This window comes from Echiichthys vipera (assembly GCF_963691815.1).
Source record: "Echiichthys vipera genome assembly, chromosome: 5".
In the NCBI taxonomy this organism is placed as follows: domain Eukaryota; kingdom Metazoa; phylum Chordata; class Actinopteri; order Perciformes; family Trachinidae; genus Echiichthys; species Echiichthys vipera.
Window position 1 is genome coordinate 26,297,705 of NC_139830.1, and position 21,490 is coordinate 26,319,194.

The following is a 21,490-nucleotide window of genomic DNA, read 5'->3' on the forward strand; positions in this document are numbered from 1 at the left end:
GGGGGAAAACTTCACTTTGTTGCATATTGACCTTGTAACCAATGCTTGGTCATTTTAGACAAAACATGGCAGTATAATTCACAATTTGCATGAACCACTTATTGAAACTTAATTTTAATTCCTATTGAAATTCAAGACTGTTTTCTGTCGGCAGGTACATGCAGCGTGCCACCTCCTGGGAGAGCCTATGTAACCTGAAGACAATAACGCACTTGGTCCCGAGACCATCACCCCTGAAAGATGATCCATTTCTAGGAACAACACACCACGCTTGTTTTACTCACCCCGTGCCAATGAGACGTATAAAAACCTTCAGTGCCTTGGTTCTCCTTGTCGCTTTATTTCTCATCTTCTATTCGACCCTGCACCTAGAGACGGCCTACAGTCACAGGGCCGGACCAGACGAACCCCTGAAGCCTCCTGGCCTCCAGGTCCACGACAGTGATGTGAAAACACAACCCCCCAAGCAGCAGAGCTTCACCACACCTCACCCCAATGTTCACCATGTGTCTGTTTCTGATGGCCTCAGGCAGGCCATACCTCAAAATGGAGCGTACTGGAACCGCCTGCTGTACTCGGCCCTCAGAGATCTGGGCGAGGAAGAAAGTCATTTTAGACACGACTCTGATTGGTCTCGCTGCAGGGAGACAAATCAAGAGCTTCTGCAAACCAATGTGCATGACTTCACCTCCTACCCTGTCTTATTCCAGGACTTCTTGCAGGGCATGAACTGCAGGTCTCCTCCGGTCCTGTTCAATCAACCCAACAAGTGCGCCTCTAGTGAAGGGAAGGAAGACAACCAGACATTCCTACTTTTTGCTGTCAAGTCAATTCCTGGAAACTTTGAGCGAAGACAGGCGGTGCGAGAGACCTGGGGGCGAGAACTGATGTATCAGAGTGGACTGAGGGTGCGCACCGTGTTCCTCCTGGGTAGCTCCCCTCTGGGTGACCCTGACCTCAGCCAACTTCTGTCATTTGAAGCGAGACACTTTGAGGACCTCCTGCAGTGGGACTTCCATGAATCCCTCTTGAACTTGTCACTCAAAATGAACACGTTCCTCCAGTGGTCACTGAAATACTGTCCTAATGCCTCCTTCGTCTTTAGCGGGGACGATGATGTATTTGTCAACACACCAGCGTTACTCAGCTACCTGCTGTCTCTGGAGCCTTCAAAGACCTCTCGTTTGTATGTTGGAGATGTCATACGCACAGCAAGTCCCCTCAGGGACCCTAGAAGCAAATACTACATTCCTCTGAGCTTCTACGATGGCCCATACCCTGCTTATGCTGGTGGAGGTGGTTTTCTTATCTCTGGAGCATTGCTGCAACCCTTACATTCAGTTTCACACGTCTTTCCATTCTTCCCCATCGACGACGTCTACGTTGGGATGTGCCTTCAGGCTGTGGGGGTCTCTCCGGAGTCAAACGTGGGCTTTCAGACATTTGACGTCAAGGAGCAGGATCGTGGCAATCTGTGTGTACATAAACGTCTCATTCTAATTCACCAGCGCTCCCCACAGCAGACGAAGAAGCTGTGGAGGGGCATTCACAGCCCCTTGTTGACTTGTTGAACAGGAGTGGTGAGAAAAAGATGCAGCGCTTTACAAAACACACAGGGGAAACACTGACTGAAGCAACATGCTGAAGCCATGGTTAAATTACCACCATCGTTGACTGTCCTGTTTTGAGGGTCAAGATGTTTCACTGGTGGTGTGATGGTTAGCACTGTGGTTTCACAGCAAGAGGGTTCTTGGTTCGAGTCCGAGATGGGGCCCTTCTGTTTGGAGTTTGCATGTTCTCTCCATGTTCTCCGGTTTCCTCCCACAGTCCAAAGACATGCAGGTGTTAGGTTAATTGTGAATGTGAGTGTGAATGGTTGTCTGTCTCCGTCTGTATCTATGTGCCCTGTGATAGACTGGCGTCCTGTCCAGGGTGGACCCCGCCTCATGCCCTATGTCAGCTGGGATCGGCTCCAGCCCTGTGACCCCGTTAGGGACAAGCGGTTGCAGATTGTCCCTAATGGGGACATGTAAACATTCTTTAAATGTCTCATTAACCCAACTTCCTTTTTTATTTTAAATAAAAAAATAATTAAACTGAGACAACTGAAAGTTCCATCATTTATTTTCCACAAAACACAAGTATACAGTTCTGGGATTTAGAACAGTGTGTAACAGCATTATAGCATACAAAACCCATCTAAAATTTGGGTCTGTATACTAAAAAAAAACATAAGAATAGGAAAGTAAAAACACTAGTTAGTCAGTCACCTCAATGACAAACAAGGAAACCTGTTAAATACCAAAATCACTGGAGAGGACAGTTACAGGAGAGAGAACAAACATGTTTATTGCTTTTGCATTCAAACTGCACCAGCTGTTTTTGCTGCACACGCAAAAATGACAGCGTGACCTCGGGATTACTGTGAAAAAAAGTGTGATTTTATAGAGGAGCTTTACTACCGTCAGTATATCTGTTAACTTAAGGCACCAAACCCAGAGGCATAAAGTACAAGATTTTTGATAGCACAATCTTTCTCCTGTTCCTCAGTTGTGCAGAAAAAAAATGACACTCGTCATTATCAAAACTATATTTTTATGAATACAGTAAAAGGTGTGCAATAGTCACAATCCTCACCCACTCCCACATTTAGATCACCAAACCACAACTGTTTCCATCCGGTGGGTGCAGTTATTTATCGTACAGGTCAAATGGGTAGTGCTCTTTGTACTGATGCATGTGCCTCCACATGGCTTCTCTCTGCTTCTTCAGAGCCGGCGTCATCTCCTGGTACACGTCAGTAAACATCAGCTCGGGATTTGGCTTAAGGCGTTTCTCCGCTCTCTCGAACGCCTCCATCACCGTCTTGCGGGATTGCTTCCGCCAGCTCCTCTCGTCGTCCTCGCTCCACCAGTCGCGGGCCGTCATGTAATGTCTCAGCCTGGAGATGGGATGGTCCTGCTTGTCCCAGTAGTTCACCTCGTCCACCGAACGGTAAGCTGAGCTGTCGTCACTGGTGCTGTGGTGTCCGATTCTGAGGAATGAACAGAATTCATTTTGCTCAAATTGACTTCCCATACTACAGCACTTCAGGGGATATGTCTTCTACAACTCTTCATAAATCTGTTACTTGTAGGGCTGGGACTTTAACGCATTAATTATGATTCAATAATTACAGAAAAAAATAAACGCAATTAATCGCAATTTATTTCTGCACAGTATGGAACATTAGTCATTGCACGAGTTCCCGCTCGGCCCATAATACTGACACACAGGACACAACATGAGAGAATTAAAACAGATGAGAAGCGAGATGATGAGTTGTTGATGGGTTTAGTGGGCGACATTTGAGTTCTAAAAAACGACCAAGTGGAAACATGGACAAGAGCATGGCTGTGAGCTCTTCAGCCACCGCTCCACCCCAACGCTGAACATGCTGCAGCTAACGTTAGCACAGACAACGCTCCTAGGAGGGACTGTCATTAGTTGATGGATAATTTTTGTTTCTGTGTTTCTGAAAACAAAAGCACTCTATGTTTAACTGTTAATTTATGCGAAGGATATTATTCTAAATATTTTTAAATAAACACATTTTGTTTTTTTAAAGTAAATTGTGTCTATTCATTAATTAATCTATTTAAATTGAAAAATGTCGCTTCTTGTGTCAAATATTGATATTACTTGTCAAAAAGTATTTAGTTAGAATTGCAACAGAAGAAACTTTACCACTTTAGACCCCTGGCCTGATTTGGTGTCGTGGCTGGTCTTATTTGGTTAAGGGCACTTTCACACCTGAAGACAAGTTTTGAACACTGCTTTACAATCACGTGACCACGGCGAGCGAGGCCTCGTTACGTCACAAAGCAGGTTTTTCAGGGCATTTCGTTCGGATGCAGTTCTGACACATGGCCAGCAGATGTCCCTCTACTAACTGTATGACATGCTTCAAGGTGGTGTCATTCATGAGCAGCTCTATCAATCTGGTTCACTGGTTCATGAAGCTTCGATTTCACCACCACTAACCTGTAGGTCATTGCCTCGATGAGGAAGGGCTGGTTCTCAGCCACGGCTCTGCGGCGCGCCTCTTTTGTTGCGTTGTACACAGCAAACACATCGTTACCGTCAACACGGATGGACAGCATGCCGTACCCAGGACCACGAGCAGCTGTTGGATGAGAGAAAGAATCAAACGTGTGTTATTAAGAGCTGTTGAGGACTTTAAATCAGATGCAGCAGAAACCCCACCTATGCTTCTTACCAATGCCATCGCCCCTGTACTGCTCGTTGGTGGGGGTGGAGATGGCGTAACCGTTGTTGCGACAGAAAAATATCAGTGGGCACTCAAGGGTGGCGGAGAAGTTGAAGCCGGCGTGCGCATCCCCTTCGCTGGCCGCTCCCTCTCCGAAATAACAGATCACAGCGCGGTTCATGTTTTCTCTCTTGAGGGCATATGCAGCTCCGGCCGCTGAAACACACACATCAGGCATGGATATATATTTTACAGGTGTATGTATGCACTGACAGACACACAGGTGTGCCGCTCACCCTGAGGAATCTGAGTGGCCAGAGGAGAGGAGATGGTGACAAAGTTGAGATCTTTGGAGCCATAGTGGACAGGCATCTGGCGGCCCTTGCCGAGGTCATCGGCGTTGGCGTAGCACTGAGCCATGAACAAATCCAGAGGGAAACCGCGGTACATCAGCACTCCTGCAGCGTAGGAATTACAACAGTTACTCACGAGACAAGAGAACCAGGGCAACTGATGGTTATTTTACTCATAGGTAGTAGGAGCCATTCATTGTGTCTGGATTTGTGTCAGTTCATTTGCAGCTTACCACAAGGTCTGTCCAATGTAACAATGTAAAAGGTAATGTTTGCTGTTAAATAACCCACTCAACAGTTACTACTGCCTGGACACTTACTTATGGAAGAGGCTCAGAAAACATGTACTCTTCCTGCACCCAACTGATTGACTAGTTGTTGTTCAGGATAGCTGCGACACAAGTAAACACCTCTGATCTCACCTGGACCACTTATAATTGAACACACACACTCACACACACATTTTGGATCATGGCGCTGCAAGGGTATTTGTTTGTCTCCTGGATAAAGTTCTGAACACAGAATGTAACCGGTTAGTGTGTAGACCTTGAAGTGTTGGTTTGAGACGGCATTGTGCTGTATACGCAGCAGGGGGCTGCTGTGAGGCGATACGACGTGACAATATCGCATTCTTTACTGAGTGTGTAGACTTCCTGTGAATTTAGGCAAATGGAAAGGTAGAGGTTATGAGTGTGTTGTTTGGACAAACGTACGCAAACACATTGGTGTCTTAAACCAACAGTATGTATTTGTTGAAAATGAATGACATGCTCGTGTTGAGTCCACAGAAATGCCCTGTGATGTCACTGAAAACAGAACAAGAAAGCCTCTTTTGAAAGGAATCTCAGTGAAAATCCAAAGGCTTCAAAAGGGAAAAGAACATTTCAAACAGAAACAAATTAAAGACAATAAAAAAACATCACCACTAATGACTTCCAAAGAAAATGTCTCTGTTGTCCAACAAAATCTGAAAGGGTTCAAAAGCACATGTCGAAACGCCTCTGAACTGTCTATGTAAATCATAAATAAGTCATAGAGTGTAGTCTATACCTACTCTGTAAAGTGTCCTGAGATAACTTTGGTTATGATTTGGCACTGTAAATAAAATTGAATTGAATTACATAAAACATTGAACAGTGAGTTTCTTCTGTCTGAGGAGGAAGCAGAGCACATGGTTTCATGCAAGAAAGACTGACAGAAGAAGACTGAAGGAATAGAAACATGGCTGGAGGGAAATGAAAATGATGGAACTTCAAATGTTGATGAAAATGAGCCGTGAGTATTCTCATTTGTCCAGGTCATCGTTATCCCCAAAGCAATTTCAGTCAAAAGCAACTGGACTTGGTTATTGGTCTAGGTCTAGGAAGACGTTTCACCTCTCATCTAAGAGGCTTCATCATTGTGAGAGGTTAAATACCTGGATCTCCACACCAGTTAGTTGGACCAGTCCCAGCCTGGTCCTGGTCCTGGTCCAGTCCCAGCCTGGTCAGATGCGTACATGAACTGATGAAGCCTCTTGAATGAGAGGTGAAACGTCTTCCTAGACAAACAACCAAGTCCAGTTGCTTTTGACTGAAATTGCTTTGGGGATGTTGATGAAAATGCTTAATCTGTGCCAAGATGACGTTAATCTTGGAGGCCGTGCGTCTAACACGTCTAGCAAAAGGAGCAATTCTAGTCAGGAAATCTGCATCCAGTGTTTCATCTGCACACTTAAAAGGCAATGATGGAGAAAGCAGCTTTGATGGAGATACACAACCCCCCAGCCGAGAGGAGAAGGTGTCTGAACAAATGGAAACTGAGACAGAGCAGCAGACTACAATGGGCGCTGGAGCAGACGTTGCCAAAGAAGAGATGGCAGAGAAAGATGTTGCAGCTGACCAAACAAATGAAGTGGAAGATGAAAAGGCAGCAGAGGGTGAAGGTTTAAATCTGAGCAGATCGATGCTGAGCTTCAAAAGGAAGAACTTACCACTATACTGCAGGAACGACTAAAGTGGACAAAGCCTCAGAGAAATTTCATGACAAGGGACATTGTCATGTGAACACTTTTCACACTTTTGAAGAACAGAGATATCTTTATTTTATCATTTCTTTATTTATTCTCTTTTCTCCTCCGTGATTTACAATGTATTATTTTGATTTATTAGTATTCACATTGTATCTTTTATTGGAAGTTAATTGAAAATTATAAATAGAGGTTTTGATGCTAAAAAAAAAGAGCAGTGCAGCTTCAAGATTTAAGAAGATGTAGCGTGTCAGTACAAGGTACAAGAGAGAGTGGGTTTGGGGAGGTGAAGATTGTTTGATAACTGCATGTTTTGTTAAAGATGTATTTTATACATTCACATTTTAGTTGTTGCTGCTGTACAACATGTACATTGTCTACAAATAAAGACTGCTTTTTGGAACAACTGAATGCGGGATGATGCAATTCGATAGGAGTGACTTGCTGACTGAATGTAGCATCGTTTGCCTTAAATGTCCCCAGTCACATTATTGTGCATCAAAGTGATCACTCATCATTGGCACACCTCTTCAAATAAAACTGCCTAACAAGCTTGGAGCAGAGCAAAACGTGGGTGTGATAAGAATTTAAGGTAGGGCCTTAAAGTCATCACCGCAGCGACCCGGATTCAACTCTGACCTGCGGCCCTTAACTGCATGGCAACCCCTCTCCCTCTCTCCCCTGTCCCTTCCTGTCAATCTTCAACTGTACTGAACAATAAAGGCATGAAAAGGCAGAAAAACAACAACCCTATATCCAAAAGTGAACTATTTTAGGAAAAATACCTGTGTCTGATCCTTACCAGCTTCTCTGTATTGACCGAAGACTATGTCGCTTGGGTCGAGAGCAGCAGCACTACCAATATGTGTCCCCTCCTCCCCATAGTTGGTCATGTAGAAGGAGATTCGACCCTGCAATGGAAACAGATGACCACTCCTTTACAACATTCTTCAGCTGTTCCCTAGTTGAACCAGGAAATGGAAGAGGAAAAAAACATACCTGTCTCTGAGACTCATAAAGAATGCGGTCCATTGTGTTCAGCAGTGTCATCTTCTGATAAAAGTTCAACACTGTCTCTTTGGAGAGCTGAGCAGGGGAGAAAAATACAAAACAACGAACAAATTAACTGAGTGGAGCTCATACTGCCACTTAAAATAACCACAGGGCATACAGACAGCCTGACTTTACCTGAGGGTCTTGTGAGGGGTTGATGATGTTGCCCTGCCTGTCCATCACACGGTACACTGGGATTCCAGAGATGACATTGGGCTGGATGAAGTCAAGCTGATCCACAAACTCGGCTGACGCTCCGGGGAACTGTGGCTTTTCCAGTGTTGAATCAAAGGGCTGCTGTCGCTGCACGGCCTGAAAGATTGAATGCAAGCATTATTTATTTATAACGCCACTGTGTCAAAGCAAGGCCTTCAATAAAATAGGCACCACAATGGGGGTATTCAATTTTCTCTTGATAATGATATCCAAAGAAAAAGCAGCTGCTTTGTTCACTTATCAATGAGAGACTGACTTTTCAATGTCATATAACACAAAGGTAACTTTACTGGAATATGGCCACATTTCCTGTTCGTATATAGAAAATTAATGTATTGCTTTGTACTGACAGGAAATTATCCAAGGCTATGACATGAGAATAATACTTTGAAAACCTCAGACAACAACAACAAGCATAAACCTATATTTCCAAGTAGCAATTTGATTAGTTCTTGGTTTTCTGACACTGTACCTGCAGCTTTTTCGGCATTTCTTTGAAGCTTCAGTAGCATCCATAGCATTAGTATTCATGTCCAAACTTATTTAGTGCTTTTGCCTGCTTTCTTTAACTGTTATTTTTTTGTTATTGCTTGTTTTTAATGTTTTTTTAACTCATTTCTTTTGATTTGACCTGTGTAATCTGAACATTGGGTTTTGAAGTGTGCTATACAAACAAGTTTGCCTTGTCTCATGTTGGCGTTTTTATTTTTATACAATATAAGTGGTTTGATTTTAATGTTTAAATGTATTTTGACTTGTCAAAATGTATTTATTGGTACACCTGACTGCCAGATTGAAAGTGCAGACACCCTGCACCAGAGGTGTCATGGATAGTAAAGGGAAACATTTGAGTGACCCCCAACAACTAACACCAGAAAATGTCTTTATATAACGGGAGTCGACAATAAGAGTTTTAATGTTACTTTTGTTTTTATTAAATACGATTCTTCTACTTCAAGATGAACTTGAAGTGTTTTCCTCACGCCCCCTTGTTCGACCAATGGGGTGGCAGCTAAGCTAAGGCTAGTTAGCCGAGCTTCAGAGTCACAACAACAAACACAAGGTGCGCCGGTGCTGCTGCTGAATAAAACAAATAAACATATATAGTCACAAACGCGTGGGCACATTCAGCTCAGCCTAAAAGGCTGCGCGACAGACTCGGTACAGAATTAACGCTACGTTTGTTTCTGCAAGGTTGTCAGCTAAGCTAACGTGATCTGGCTCACATACTATCGCGATAACTGAAGAAGTCATACAACGCGTTCTTGTGAATCCTTGGTGGTTCAACTCCAAACACATCCATCCTAAACATGCCAATTTAAAACGTCATACCTACACTTAACCAACTCGTGTCTGACGATTAAAGTTGACAAGTCGCAAGTTTAGTTAATAGGCCAGAGTCGGGCCACTTCTTTAACAGCCTCCTGGTTACACACTGACCTTTCCTGTTATCAAGCTAACGCTCGCTATCTAACACGTACCATAACAAGAACAACGCAGCAGTGTTGCACCGGTTTATTTACTTACAGCGACTCTGAAGGCTCTGTGCTGCAGCAGCCTCGACGCCTTCAGCCCTAACGTCTGACGGACAGCATGGAAACATACTCCATACATTGTGTTCATGCTCCTCACAGCCGCCATCGGACACTCCACAGCCGGGTGGGTTCAACTGTGCGGTGAATACGTTGGAACTGTGCGTCAACACCAGCTACAAACAACAGTCTGGTCGCTTTTTCAGTCAGCTACACTCCTCTTTACACCCACTGTCACACTCGCCAGGTCGAATAGCGACAAACGGCCGCGTCGACTTCACCACAATAATCATGACATCCGGTCACACCTTCAAATTAAGAGCCGAAGGGACCAAACAAGGGAACCGACACGGATGAGAGTAGTGCTCATACTCTGTTACAAGTCATGCATTTAAAATCTGAATCTACAAAGTTATCAAAGTAAACAAATACATGTCACGATATTTCCCGCTAAATGTACTTATGTACATTAAGTGGGGTAGGCTACCATCTAAAGGCTATCTTTGTAATATCTGGGTTTGAAAAGAAAATTCATTATTTACAGTGGCGGATTAAGGCGGTCAGGGGCCCCTAGGCTCCTGTTTGTTCGGGCCCCCAACATCATTAATCATGCTTTATCAGAAAAAAGCGACCTGGAAAAATCCTGTCAATTCATCCCCAAAGCAATTTCAGTCAGAAGCAACTGATCTTGGTTATTTGTCTAGGAAGACGTTTCACCTCTCATCCAAGAGGCTTCATCATTGTGAGAGGTTAAATACCTGGATCTCCACACCAGTTAGTTGGACCAGTCCCAGCCTGGTCAGATGCGTACATGAACTGATGAAGCCTCTTGGATGAGAGGTGAAACTTCTTCCTAGACAAATAACCAAGTCCAGTTGCTTTTGACTGAAATTGCTTTGGGGATAACGATGACCTGGACAAATGAGAATATTCACAGGCTAATTTTCATCAACATTTGAAGTTCCATCATTTTCATTTCCCTCCAGCCATGTTTCTATTTCTTCAGTCTTCTTCTGTCAGTCTTTCTTGCATGAAACCATGTGCTCTGCTTCCTCTGCTCCTCCTCAGACAGAAGAAACTCACTGAGCGATGTTTTATGTAATTCAATTCAATTCAATTTTATTTACAGTGCCAAATCATAGCAAAAGTTATCTCAGGACACTTTACAGAGTAGGTATAGACTACACTCTATGACTTATTTATGATTTACATAGACAGTTCAGAGGCGTTTGGACATGTGCTTTTGAACCCTTTCAGATTTTGTTGGACAACAGGGACATTTTCTTTGGAAGTCATTAGTGGTGATGTTTTTTTATTGTCTTTAATTTGTTTCTGTTTGAAATGTTCTTTTCCCTTTTGAAGCCTTTCGATTTTCACTGAGATTCCTTTCAAAAGAGGCTTTCTTGTTCTGTTTTCAGTGACATCACAGGGCATTTCTGTGGACTCAACACGAGCATGTCATTCATTTTCAACAAATACATACTGTTGGTTTAAGACACCAATGTGTTTGCGTACGTTTGTCCAAACAACACACTCATAACCTCTACCTTTCCATTTGCCTAAATTCACAGGAAGTCTACACACTCAGTAAAGAATGCGATATTGTCACGTCGTATCGCCTCACAGCAGCCCCCTGCTGCGTATACAGCACAATGCCGTCTCAAACCAACACTTCAGGGTCTACACACTTACCGGGTACATTCTGTGTTCAGAACTTTATCCAGGAGACAAACAAATAACCTTGCAGCGCCATGATCCAAAATGTGTGCGTGAGTGTGTGTGTTCAATTATAAGTGGTCCAGAGGAGATCAGAGGTGTTTACTTGTGTCGCAGCTATCCTGAACAACAATTAGTCAATCCGCTGGGTGCAGACAGGAAGAGTACATGTTTTCTGACCCTCTTCCATAGGTAAGTGTCCAGGCAGTAGTAACTGTTGAGTGGGTTATTTAACAGCAAACATTACCTTTTACATTGTTACATTGGACAGAACTTGTGGTAAGCTGCAAATGAACTGACACAAATCCAGACATAATGAATGGCTCCTACTGCCAATGAGTAAAACAACAGTTGCCCTGCTTCTCTTGTCTCGTGAGTAACTGTTGTCATTCCTACGCTGCAGGAGTGCTGATGTACTGTGGTTTCCCTCTGGATTTGAACAGAAGAAGAGTCAGCAACCTGGAAAAATCCTGTCAATTCATCCCCAAAGCAATTTCAGTCAAAAGCAACTGGAATTGGTTATTTGTCTAGGAAGATGTTTCACCTCTCACCCAAGAGGCTTCCTCAGTTCATGTTTGCATGAAGCCTCTTAGATGAGAGGTGAAACGTATTCCTAGACCTAGACAAATAACCAAGTCCAGTTGCTTTTGACTGAAATTGCTTTGGGGATAACGATGACCTGGACAAATGAGAATGTTCACAGACTCATCCTGTCAATTCCTTTTCCTTAGTTTATCTTGGTCCTGTTGTTCTTTCAGTTGGTTTTCTTTTTCGTGCTCCTCTATCACATTTCTTTTCTGACATTTTGCCGCTGTACTGTCTAGTAACAGTGAGTGACATCATTTGACAACAAAACTGACCTTATGAACCCGGACACATGATGGCAGCTGATTGGATAAATGTGTCCCATATCTATCCAATCAGTGACAATGATGTTTCTAAGGACCCCAATAGAAGGCAAAAAAAAAGTCTGGCCAATCTGGGACCCCTGTACAGCATGTACAGGTATATACATGCATGTATATATATATATATATATATATATATATATATATTTATATTCCTTGATAGCCTATACTCTTAGTTTGAAGGGCAATTCAATCTCTTTGAGTGTGATCATACTTGACAAATCAAGGAATCACTAGTTCCTGTCCTGAAGCATAGCCTGTAGCTGTCAAACACGTTTTGTGTAGTTATACCTTATAAGATTTTCCGCATTGCTTTCTTACAAACACAAAGTTCAAATGCATACCATATTTACTGCATACAGCTGCTGCAGTTGGCCTGAATACCTTTTCTGTACTGTGACAGTTTACAGTAGTCACGTTCCCCATAGGGTTACTAAAATTAGTGTCAGTACCTTCACCTGTCGTATTTAGTCTGTGTACTTATATACTTTGGCTAAAACAGATTTGGTGCATTAGTTTGTGTTTTTGTACAGCCTCTGTAAAACAAACCACAAGGGGTGGTTCAGGGTGTGCATTTTTGTGTCCTCTTTAATTTGCTTGTGTTGTATTGACAGGTCTAACTCTGTAGAGTTTTCCCTATAAGGACAATACATACAGAATGTCAATCTATGCTACAATGCCTGTCCTGCATCAGTTCTTTTTTAAGATGTGCCAAGATATGTTTTTAAGACCTCTGCTCTTTTGATTATTAGACCTGTGTATGTGGGAAACTCTAATGAACTGATCGTTGTACCAATAATACTACTACATGTGAAGAACAGTGCTGAACCTGGGTTTGAAATGAGTACTAGAATTCCCCTCTCAAAAAGATGTTTACTCGACTTACATATCACAAAATGGCAACAGAATGGAAAAATGGAACAGTAGGAAATGACTACTGCATGAAGGGTTGGAGCAAGCCTTAACTGGTTAAATTCTTTATAGTCCGCTTTTAAAGTATGTAAAAATACTCTGCTATGATTCATATTTTTGTTTTCCCACAAAAAGTAAAAAACAATAACAAAACGAACAACTCTGAAAAGGGGCTGGAAGCACATCTACTCTTCTCCCTCACTGTGAAATCCTGGATCTGACCGACCACTGCTCTTATAGTAGCCCTATGGAACGCTGCAGCAACAAAGTGACAGGATTTACTCCTTAGATATGTGATGTATGGGACTCTGGCTGTCTGAATCCTGATAGTTTCAAGGCAGAAAGGCTCAGCCATGGCGTTGACTACTGATTTCACTCATATGTCTTGTAGCATATAAAAAAACTCATCATATAGACATGATAACAAGGTAAAAAGGGATTTTCATCGGAGGGGGTCTTTAAGGTCATACTGACATTCGAAGAGAGCAAACTCAAACGATAACTCCTCTTGTAGCAGCAGTAGCAGCAGCAGCAGCACTGCACTCTGCCATTCCTGCCTTTTCAAAAATGATAATGCTTCACTTAATAAGTAAAATCGAAAGAGTTATTTACCATGCACAGTACATTTAAGTTAGTCCAAAGCCAGACCACCACAAATATATTTTTAATCTTTTTAAAAAAACATTAAATTGATATCATACGCCTTGCCAATGTGAGGTAAATCAGACATAATATTAACAATTATTTACTATAACACATACTGTATGTCACAGTAAGAGACTTTAGCGTCGCTCAGTCCCATTAGTTTTAAAAAAAAATTCTGTAAAAATATCTGCTTATCTGCCTGTTCTAGTAGAATGTGTGACCTTTGGCTGATGGTGTCCCCCGCTGTGGAAAACAGTCTCTCTCTCGAGGAGTAGATGATGCTTGGATACGCAGGTGTGAGTTGAAGAGTTGGGACAATAGAGGCAGCAGCACGTCTCATCTCTCACCACCAGGCCACAGCCTCCTCTGATGTGAGTACTGCAGGCAGGTTCTTGTACAGCTGTATTTCTCGCTGGACTCTCTCAGGTCCTGGTGTCTTTTCTGCTGCTGTGATGCTCTTAAGTCCTCTTCTGCAAAAGCTCACCAGGCTGGTTAACCTCAGCCTTTTAGAAAACAGAGTGTGGTGAATGTAAATGAAGCAAAACAAAAGTGTTTTGACAAGACCACTCAGATTAAATACGGCAAATGTCTACGCGGTTGGCATTACCTCATTTGAACACTCATTGAATCACTGTGCTGCAAAAGTCTGTGTTGCTCCTGATTTGGCACCTAAAGATTATATTTATTCATTAAAAGAAACAGCATTAAATCATACAGTAGTAGAACAAGTGTAAAACTGGAAAAGAAATGAGAACACTACACCTCTGTTGTGGTTGCAGCATTTTTCACTCTGTACCAAATCTCATTGAGCCAATTCTGTTCTTAGACCTTGGATCCAGAGTGCTCGACTCCTGTAGGAACCCCCAAGTATTTAATAGAAATCTGAAATCCCAATAACTTTGTGATTCTTCTTTTTTTTATGGTGGAGGATTCAAATAAGCCCTCTGGGTTTAGTCTCCTCTTCCTGCACTGTTTATCATTTTTCATTTTGGAATTTCTGTGTATGTTTTTAATTGTGCAAAAGAAATAAGTATTAATCAATAAGTATATTGAGGGAGTGGGGATGTCAAGGGGGTTTGTTTGATTGTATTTTAATGAAAAGAGCTTTGGGCTGCATTTTTGAATGGGCATGTATGAAAGGGGCTATATAAATAAAACTGATTTGATTTGAAACGATTAATAAATAAATAAATAAATAATCATCACAGTAATACTGGTTTAATAATATTCTTTAAATGTATCCATAAGTGTACATTTAGGTATCCTTACACAGATATTATTATTTTAATATCATATTGTATTATATTATACTGTATTATACACCTTCCTAATTCTGAAATCTATTCCTGAATGAATTTAAAATATATGTTAAATCTCTAAAATGGATGAATGGAACAAAAGCACAAAAGTTATACAACATCTTTAAACACTTCCCCACTGTGTCCGCTCACTAATTACACTGTTTTTTCCCATTGCTGAAAAAAAGAAAGCCTTAAATATTTGTACTTTATTATATATGTACTGGGTACTTAATTTTATTTTTTTATTAATTTTATTTTCTTTTTTTGTCTTTGTTTTTTGAATGCACTTTATTGTGTTGTCAATAGAACCCAATGGATATGTTTGTTATGTTTTTGTCGATTACGAAATGTTCCGAATAAAGTTTTTGAAAAAAATAAATAAATAAAAATGATACGACTTCCTCTTATGTCATCAGTAAGGGCCCCGAACGGCAAAACAGAACGCGTCACTCGCCCGCGACATTCTTCCACCGCAGGAGCAGCATGATGGAAGTGTGCGGCTCGTCCAATGTTACTCTGAGAGAGTTTGGTTGTGAACAGAGTTTACTGTCGCGACCCGACGGTTCAGCGTCCTTCATACAAGGTAACGACCCGCAGAGACAAGCCTCAGAGCCGGCAGGGAAAGGCAGCGAGCGGCCGGTTAGCTTTCTGCAGCCACGGCGGCAGGCGGAGCTTTGTGCGCCGCAGTCAGTCAAGTCAAAGGATGGGTTGTTTAGTTTAGGAATGAGAGGCCAGTGGAAATGCAGTAGATTTATATATATATATATATATATATATATATATATATATATATATATATATATATATATATATATGTCCTTTTATATGTATGTAGACTCTGAATGTGTCTTTACCTCAGCCATTCGGTTACTGCATGACTTCTTCATCAGTGGTGGAGGCAGTATTCAAAAAAGTGCAGTATTAGCATCAAAACATACTTAAAGTAAATCATCTCATGCAGAGTGATCCTTTTTAGAGTAACAGGATTCAAAACACAATTGTAACTTTTACAAAAAAAGTGAACTTTAAGGTTTGTTTCCTAAAGTTGGAAGCATGAAGAACCATACATCTGTGTGTATATTGCATGTTTATATATATATATATATATATATATATATATATATATATATATATATATATATATATATTTATTTAATTACATTACGAATATGTTGCTCATGTGTGCAACGGGCTCCGTGTTTCCAGTGTTTCCAAACGACACACAGCATGAGGTGCACGCAGGGAAATGACCGTTTTTGGGAGTGGATTCCAAATCTACCAGCCACTCAACAGATTTGATTGAAATGTGTATTTCCAATATGAAAACAGAAACAATAAAATTAATAATAAAGCAAAATGATTTTACCATTGAAGGCAGATGAAAGAACATAGAAACATAGAGCATTCATAAACAGAAATAGAAAAACACAAAATAATATAAGCAAAAAAAAAATAATTCACACATTCGACCAAAGGAGTGAGAAGAAGTATAATTGATTTTTTTATTAGTAATTAATTATTTAATATATTTGAATATAGTAATCACCAATTCATAAAAAAGATATCAATTAAATAAATAATACTATAATAATACCCCTTATCTTTATAACAAAATATACATTTATTTCAGCATATTTATCCGACATATTCCTTTCTCTTATACCAACTTCAAATCAATATTATTTTATATTCAACTTATTTTATGTTATTATATATGATCCCTTCAATTCCACACAAACAAAATACATGTTTTAGGCTAACGAGTGAAGTAAACCTAGCAACCACTTATTCACCAGCATTTGACAATACACCCATGGTGAAATCTCCTGGGCACTGCCGAGGTGCTGTTGAGCAAGGCACCAAACCCCCAACTGCTCGGGGCGCTGATCCATTGGCAGCCCCCTCGCTCTGACATCTCTCCATTAATTGCATGTATATAGGTCCTGTTTGTGCATGTGTGTATTCCTGTGTGTGTGTAACCTGTATAATAATAACAGTGAAAAAATCGAATTTCCCTTGCGGGATAAATAAAAGGTATTCTTCTTCTAGTTTAATGTGGTTAGGGAAGTTTTGTTGTGTATAATATCCTTTATCTGAAGTGAACAGGTGTATAAATGACCATTCTAGTATCTTTTCCAGGGCGCAGAAGGGAAGTGTTCCTTCTGTTCTTTGCCTTTCTCCCGTCTGGATTCATGTTATTTGTTATTGTCTGTCTTCTCTTGTTTTTCAGTTGCGCTCAGGGCAAAACCTCATTTCCCCATGTGGATGAATGATGTATTTTCAGTTGAATAATGCTGTCTTTTGCTCTGCTGTGTAGGAGACACCAGTGTGTTGGCTGCAGTGTACGGACCAGCTGAGGTCAAAGTCAGTAAGGAAATCTATGACCGGGCCACACTGGAGGTGTTGATACAGCCCAAAGTGGGGCTGCCAAGTAAGTGATGAGGTCATTTCTCAAATAAGCAGCTTTAGTTAAGTTTAGTCTCCTCAATGTTCTCATGCAGAGTTGGCAGCTCAAATCTTCTTGTATGGTTGATCATTTATTCTGTCATTTTCTAGCACTTTGTGGCCTTTTAAAGAAACACCTTTGAGTAAAACTAGAAGATGTACTTCTTTCCCACAACGTGCTGTAAAGTCATGCACAGGACATTAAATAATCATTGTCCAGTTTGAATATTTTACCCAGTATAAGCAGGGTACTGTAGTCACAATGCAGTGTTGAAATTGGGTCAATTTAACCACACTTTAGCCACATTTAACCCAGTTTTAGGAGGCTGGTAACTGTTCATTTTACAGACTTGTCCACTTGTACTGTGCAAACGCTGCCATACCACATCACGCCACAAGGTGGAATAAGGGAGCCGGTTTGTTTCCAGTCGGACTCAAAATTTCTTTATTTTCTAGGTGTAAGGGAGCGATCTCAAGAGCAATGTGTGCGAGAAACCTGCGAGGCGTCTCTGTTCCTGTCACTTCACCCTCGCTCCTCGCTCACGCTCATTCTTCAGCTGATACACGATGATGGCTCAGTATCCTTCTGTAAAACTCTCTGCTGGTAGGGCACTGGAAAGGTACCCTCATGGTGTTTCCTGGCGAGTGTTCTTCCTTACCTGTTCCTCAGCTCCTGTCCTGCTTCCTGAATGCTGCCTGTATGGCTCTTATGGACGCAGGCCTGCCGATGAGCTGCCTGTTCTGTGGAGTGACCTGTGCCATTGACACAGAGGGGAGAATCATCACGGACCCCACTGCAGCGCAGGAAAAGGTAAATCTGAGGCTCCTGATTTATGTTGTGTAACTAATCCACAAAGCCCCTTGATACTGACAAGAACAGCTGTTGTTGTTGTTTGCTGTGTCAGTCAGGTGACAAAATAAATCCCAAGTAGAAAAGTCTTAATATATCAGCTGAGAGGAACACATTTTCTCATGTATCCACTCACTCGGGGGAGGGGCACGAGAAGAGTTAAGTATAACTTCCTGATGAGACGTATCTGTAAAATCATCACTTTCAATTGTTCTTGAATGAAGAAAAGAACAGAGATCTTGGGTATACTGTAGATTTGAAAAGCCTTAAAACAGATTTCATATAAACTAGCAATGAATGCCTGATACATTCTAGTAAATTTCACATGTTTAAGCTTTTATACAGGCCTGTGTACTCCAAGTCCATTTCCAAGTGAAATGGGCTTTACGTCTGTGCCTCATCTCGTGCAGCCTCCAAAGTACTCTGTCAGCTACAAACCTGTGGATTTCATCTTCACTCTAAACCTTCAGGGTTCCTACGCATCCTGGAAAACCTGGAGATTTAGTGACAAGCTTCCCCGTCATGGAAACACCTGGAAATTGATTTAAATGATGGAAATAATCAATGTTGTCCTGCACTTGACCGTGTGACACTTCAGAGTGTGTTTACCAGATGCATTTCCCCCATGTCAGTCAATGCTGCACAGATCGCTGCATGTCTTTTCCGCTCCACAGATGAAGTCTGTTTTCTGGAGCCACGGACAGAATCCCCAGAGAAGCCCAGTGGAAATGCTGTAGATGGTCATGTATCATGAGTCATATTTCCAAAAACCATGCACAATCACGCGTCAGTCAGTCTTTCTGAGTTTTATTTCAGCAGTGTCATTGCTGCACTGCCTATAAAGGTGGTAAATGCAATACTTTTATAATGTAAACTGCCACAATTAGCTGGTCCTGCTCATCAAGCTAGTGCCAATTTAGATGGCAGGCCAAAATGAGTAGAGCCCCCGACCCAGCACAAATGTGAGCCTTTAATGAAGCCTGAAACCCTTTATCATGAACCTGCATCCTTAAAAAGATAATGAAAGGAATAGCACTGTGGGTAAATGTGTCAGTACGGGACTTAACTGTTTGGGAAAGTCTGTTGTGAATGCCCAGAACATTTGCATGTCCTCTCAGTGCAGTCAGCTCTGTCATAATCCTCGCTGAATTCATTAATCGGTCCTCGTCTGTTTCCACTCTTATCAGGAAAGTCGAGCTTTGATGACCTTTGCTATTGACAGTAAGGAACACAGAGTGATGATGACATCCACCAAAGGATCATTTTCAGTTCACGAGGTGAGTTAATGAGCAAATGTGAAAACAAATTTAGGTTTGTGTGTTGGACAGGTGTACCTAATAAAGTGGCCGGTGAGGGTAAAGTTAAGCTGTGTTTTGTCATCATTGTGCGAGCCCTGTGAATCAGTGATCTGCTGCAGGTCTCATGATGATGCGATGTTTCTGGCTCCATCTGAAGTCTTTGATTTGTGTTTTTCTTGGTCTGCAGCTGCAGCAGTGCATAGCAGTCAGCCAGAAAGCATCGGAGAAGATCTTCCAGTTCTACAGGGACTCTGTCAGGCGGCGATACTCCAAAACCCTCTGATGAAGCAGCAGCTCCCCTTTTCTAGTCTTTTAAAAAAACAATAACTACTTTTACATGCAGAAAATATTACTTTTTTTCCCTTATTCAAAAGAATACAATATTCCTACTAAGCTGTTTTGGCTGTTATTCCTGTCTACGTACAGCTGTACAAAATGGTATTTTTTATTTTCGTTCCACCAGTGGCAGATTTATTCAACCGTGTGAACACAGCTCCCAGCGTTCCTTTCAAGTATTTTATAATGTTTAAAAGCTGATTTGTTTCCAGAAATGTTGGCTTTTCTTTTGGGCATGCATCTCAACCCCGACCCTGTAAATGAGCCGCAAACAGGCAAGAGGTCGTTAACTGGCGCAAACCGGTAAAAACCCCAAACGTGGAGAATATTCTGAATGCGCTGTATTCATGTCCAGAGAATGGTCCCATAATGTCATAATTAGAAAATGCTCCATTTGGAGAGAGGCCTTATTCGGAATATCCAAACAGAATATGTTGTTAACATGTCAAATTCTGAATTTGAGTGGAATATTAGTGTGCATTACAGATGTTGTATTCAAAATAAATAGTAACCACTCTGGGGTAGCATTGCTTCAGTTCAGTTGTCGTCAGCTGTGCCTTGAAGTGAGTGATTTTTGGGGGTTTACATTTGGACATTTCTGAGAAGACCAGATGGAAATGTCAAGTCAGGGTGCAAAATAAAAAGAGGAAAGATGAATGTCAAACAAGTGCATTTATTGGGATTCATAGATTCTTCTTTCACTTTAATATTTACACGTAATACAAGAATGTGAGCTGAATACCTCTTTTACTAATAAACCAAATCAAACCTTTAAACTTTTTAGATGATCTATACAAGTGATGCAAAGTGAGACGACTCCGACGGGCCCGTCTCATGGCTGCGTGATCCGTCGAGCCAGTCCAAATGAAATGCTCACATGTAAATCACTAATTGTGGTAACTCAGCTGTAACAACTAAGGATTCTTTTTTTCTCTGACACAAATGTCCAGTGGAGACAAAGGGTGTTTCAGGATTGTCAGAACTGACTCAGTGATAGCTGACGAGGGTTAGACACAGATTTCACAGGTGTGTCTACGTACACCACCACAGTGACCATAATATATCATCAGCTCAGTCTTGATACAACACTGGGTTTGCAGAAAACAAAGTTATTTGCAGTTCAGCTGGGGACTCTATAAAAACTATACATCTAAATAGAAAATGTCCACTTTTACCTTAGTCGTTTTTTAAAATATTTACTTTGCGTTCTCTTTTCCACTGCTTTGTTAATGGCACATTTAAGCTCGAACCAATATGGCCAGAGTCTTTTGTTCTTTTATCAAAGCTGTTTTATGCAATATTTCAGGACCAAATGAAGGAGGCCTTCGAAGCTCGGAGCAGGTTTGTGCATGGGAAACTACAAACTGGCCATGCAGGGTTCTGTTGGGACCCAAATGGAGATGTCATGCATCACATGGCTGAACGCTGAGATGTCTTCCCAGACTACTTTTTGCAACATTTCTTTCACCCTTTTGCTCATCTGAACCGTGTCCTCCTGTTTGCTTACGTAAGTTTAAGTAGACAACTTAATTTTCAAGTTTGTCAAACCGCAAATTCCTGAAGGATTTCAGTTGTCTTTTTGAGGGAGAAAATAGCTTAATCTATATTTGGAGAGCGCAGAGTGGCAGCCTGCTTGCTTCTATTAATGGAACAGCTCATAAAAGGATC

The 21,490-nt window shown here is 41.5% G+C and overlaps 3 protein-coding genes across 4 annotated transcripts; 2 read left to right on the forward strand and 1 right to left on the reverse strand.

Moving 5' to 3' along the window:
* Positions 1–293: 293 nt before the first annotated feature.
* b3gnt2l (UDP-GlcNAc:betaGal beta-1,3-N-acetylglucosaminyltransferase 2, like) lies at positions 294–1,571 on the forward strand (the record flags this gene model as incomplete). Its single annotated transcript, XM_083913573.1, has 1 exon — positions 294–1,571. One exon carries the CDS (start codon positions 294–296, stop codon positions 1,569–1,571), a length of 1,278 nt encoding a protein of 425 aa, XP_083769699.1.
* A 535-nt stretch (positions 1,572–2,106) lies between these two features.
* Positions 2,107–9,681, reverse strand: bckdha (branched chain keto acid dehydrogenase E1 subunit alpha). Its single transcript, XM_083913466.1, has 8 exons — positions 9,407–9,681; positions 7,799–7,975; positions 7,610–7,696; positions 7,413–7,521; positions 4,546–4,707; positions 4,259–4,465; positions 4,024–4,165; positions 2,107–3,034 (listed from the first exon to the last, which is right to left on the reverse strand). Exons 1-8 carry the CDS (start codon positions 9,518–9,520, stop codon positions 2,692–2,694), a joined length of 1,341 nt encoding a protein of 446 aa, XP_083769592.1. The 5' UTR covers positions 9,521–9,681; the 3' UTR covers positions 2,107–2,691.
* Positions 9,682–15,360: 5,679 nt separating this feature from the next.
* exosc5 (exosome component 5) lies at positions 15,361–20,474 on the forward strand. Of its 2 annotated transcripts, XM_083913763.1 has the most exons (6): positions 15,361–15,476; positions 17,211–17,324; positions 17,795–17,916; positions 18,009–18,149; positions 19,376–19,465; positions 19,674–20,474. In XM_083913763.1, the coding sequence occupies exons 1-6, from the start codon at positions 15,377–15,379 to the stop codon at positions 19,767–19,769; spliced, it is 663 nt and encodes a 220-aa protein (XP_083769889.1). In that variant the 5' UTR covers positions 15,361–15,376; the 3' UTR covers positions 19,770–20,474. The 2 variants fall into 2 exon arrangements, with proteins under 2 accessions (XP_083769889.1, XP_083769890.1); XM_083913764.1 differs by lacking the exons at positions 19,376–19,465; positions 19,674–20,474 and adding an exon at positions 18,863–19,323.
* The last annotated feature ends 1,016 nt before the right edge of the window (positions 20,475–21,490 follow it).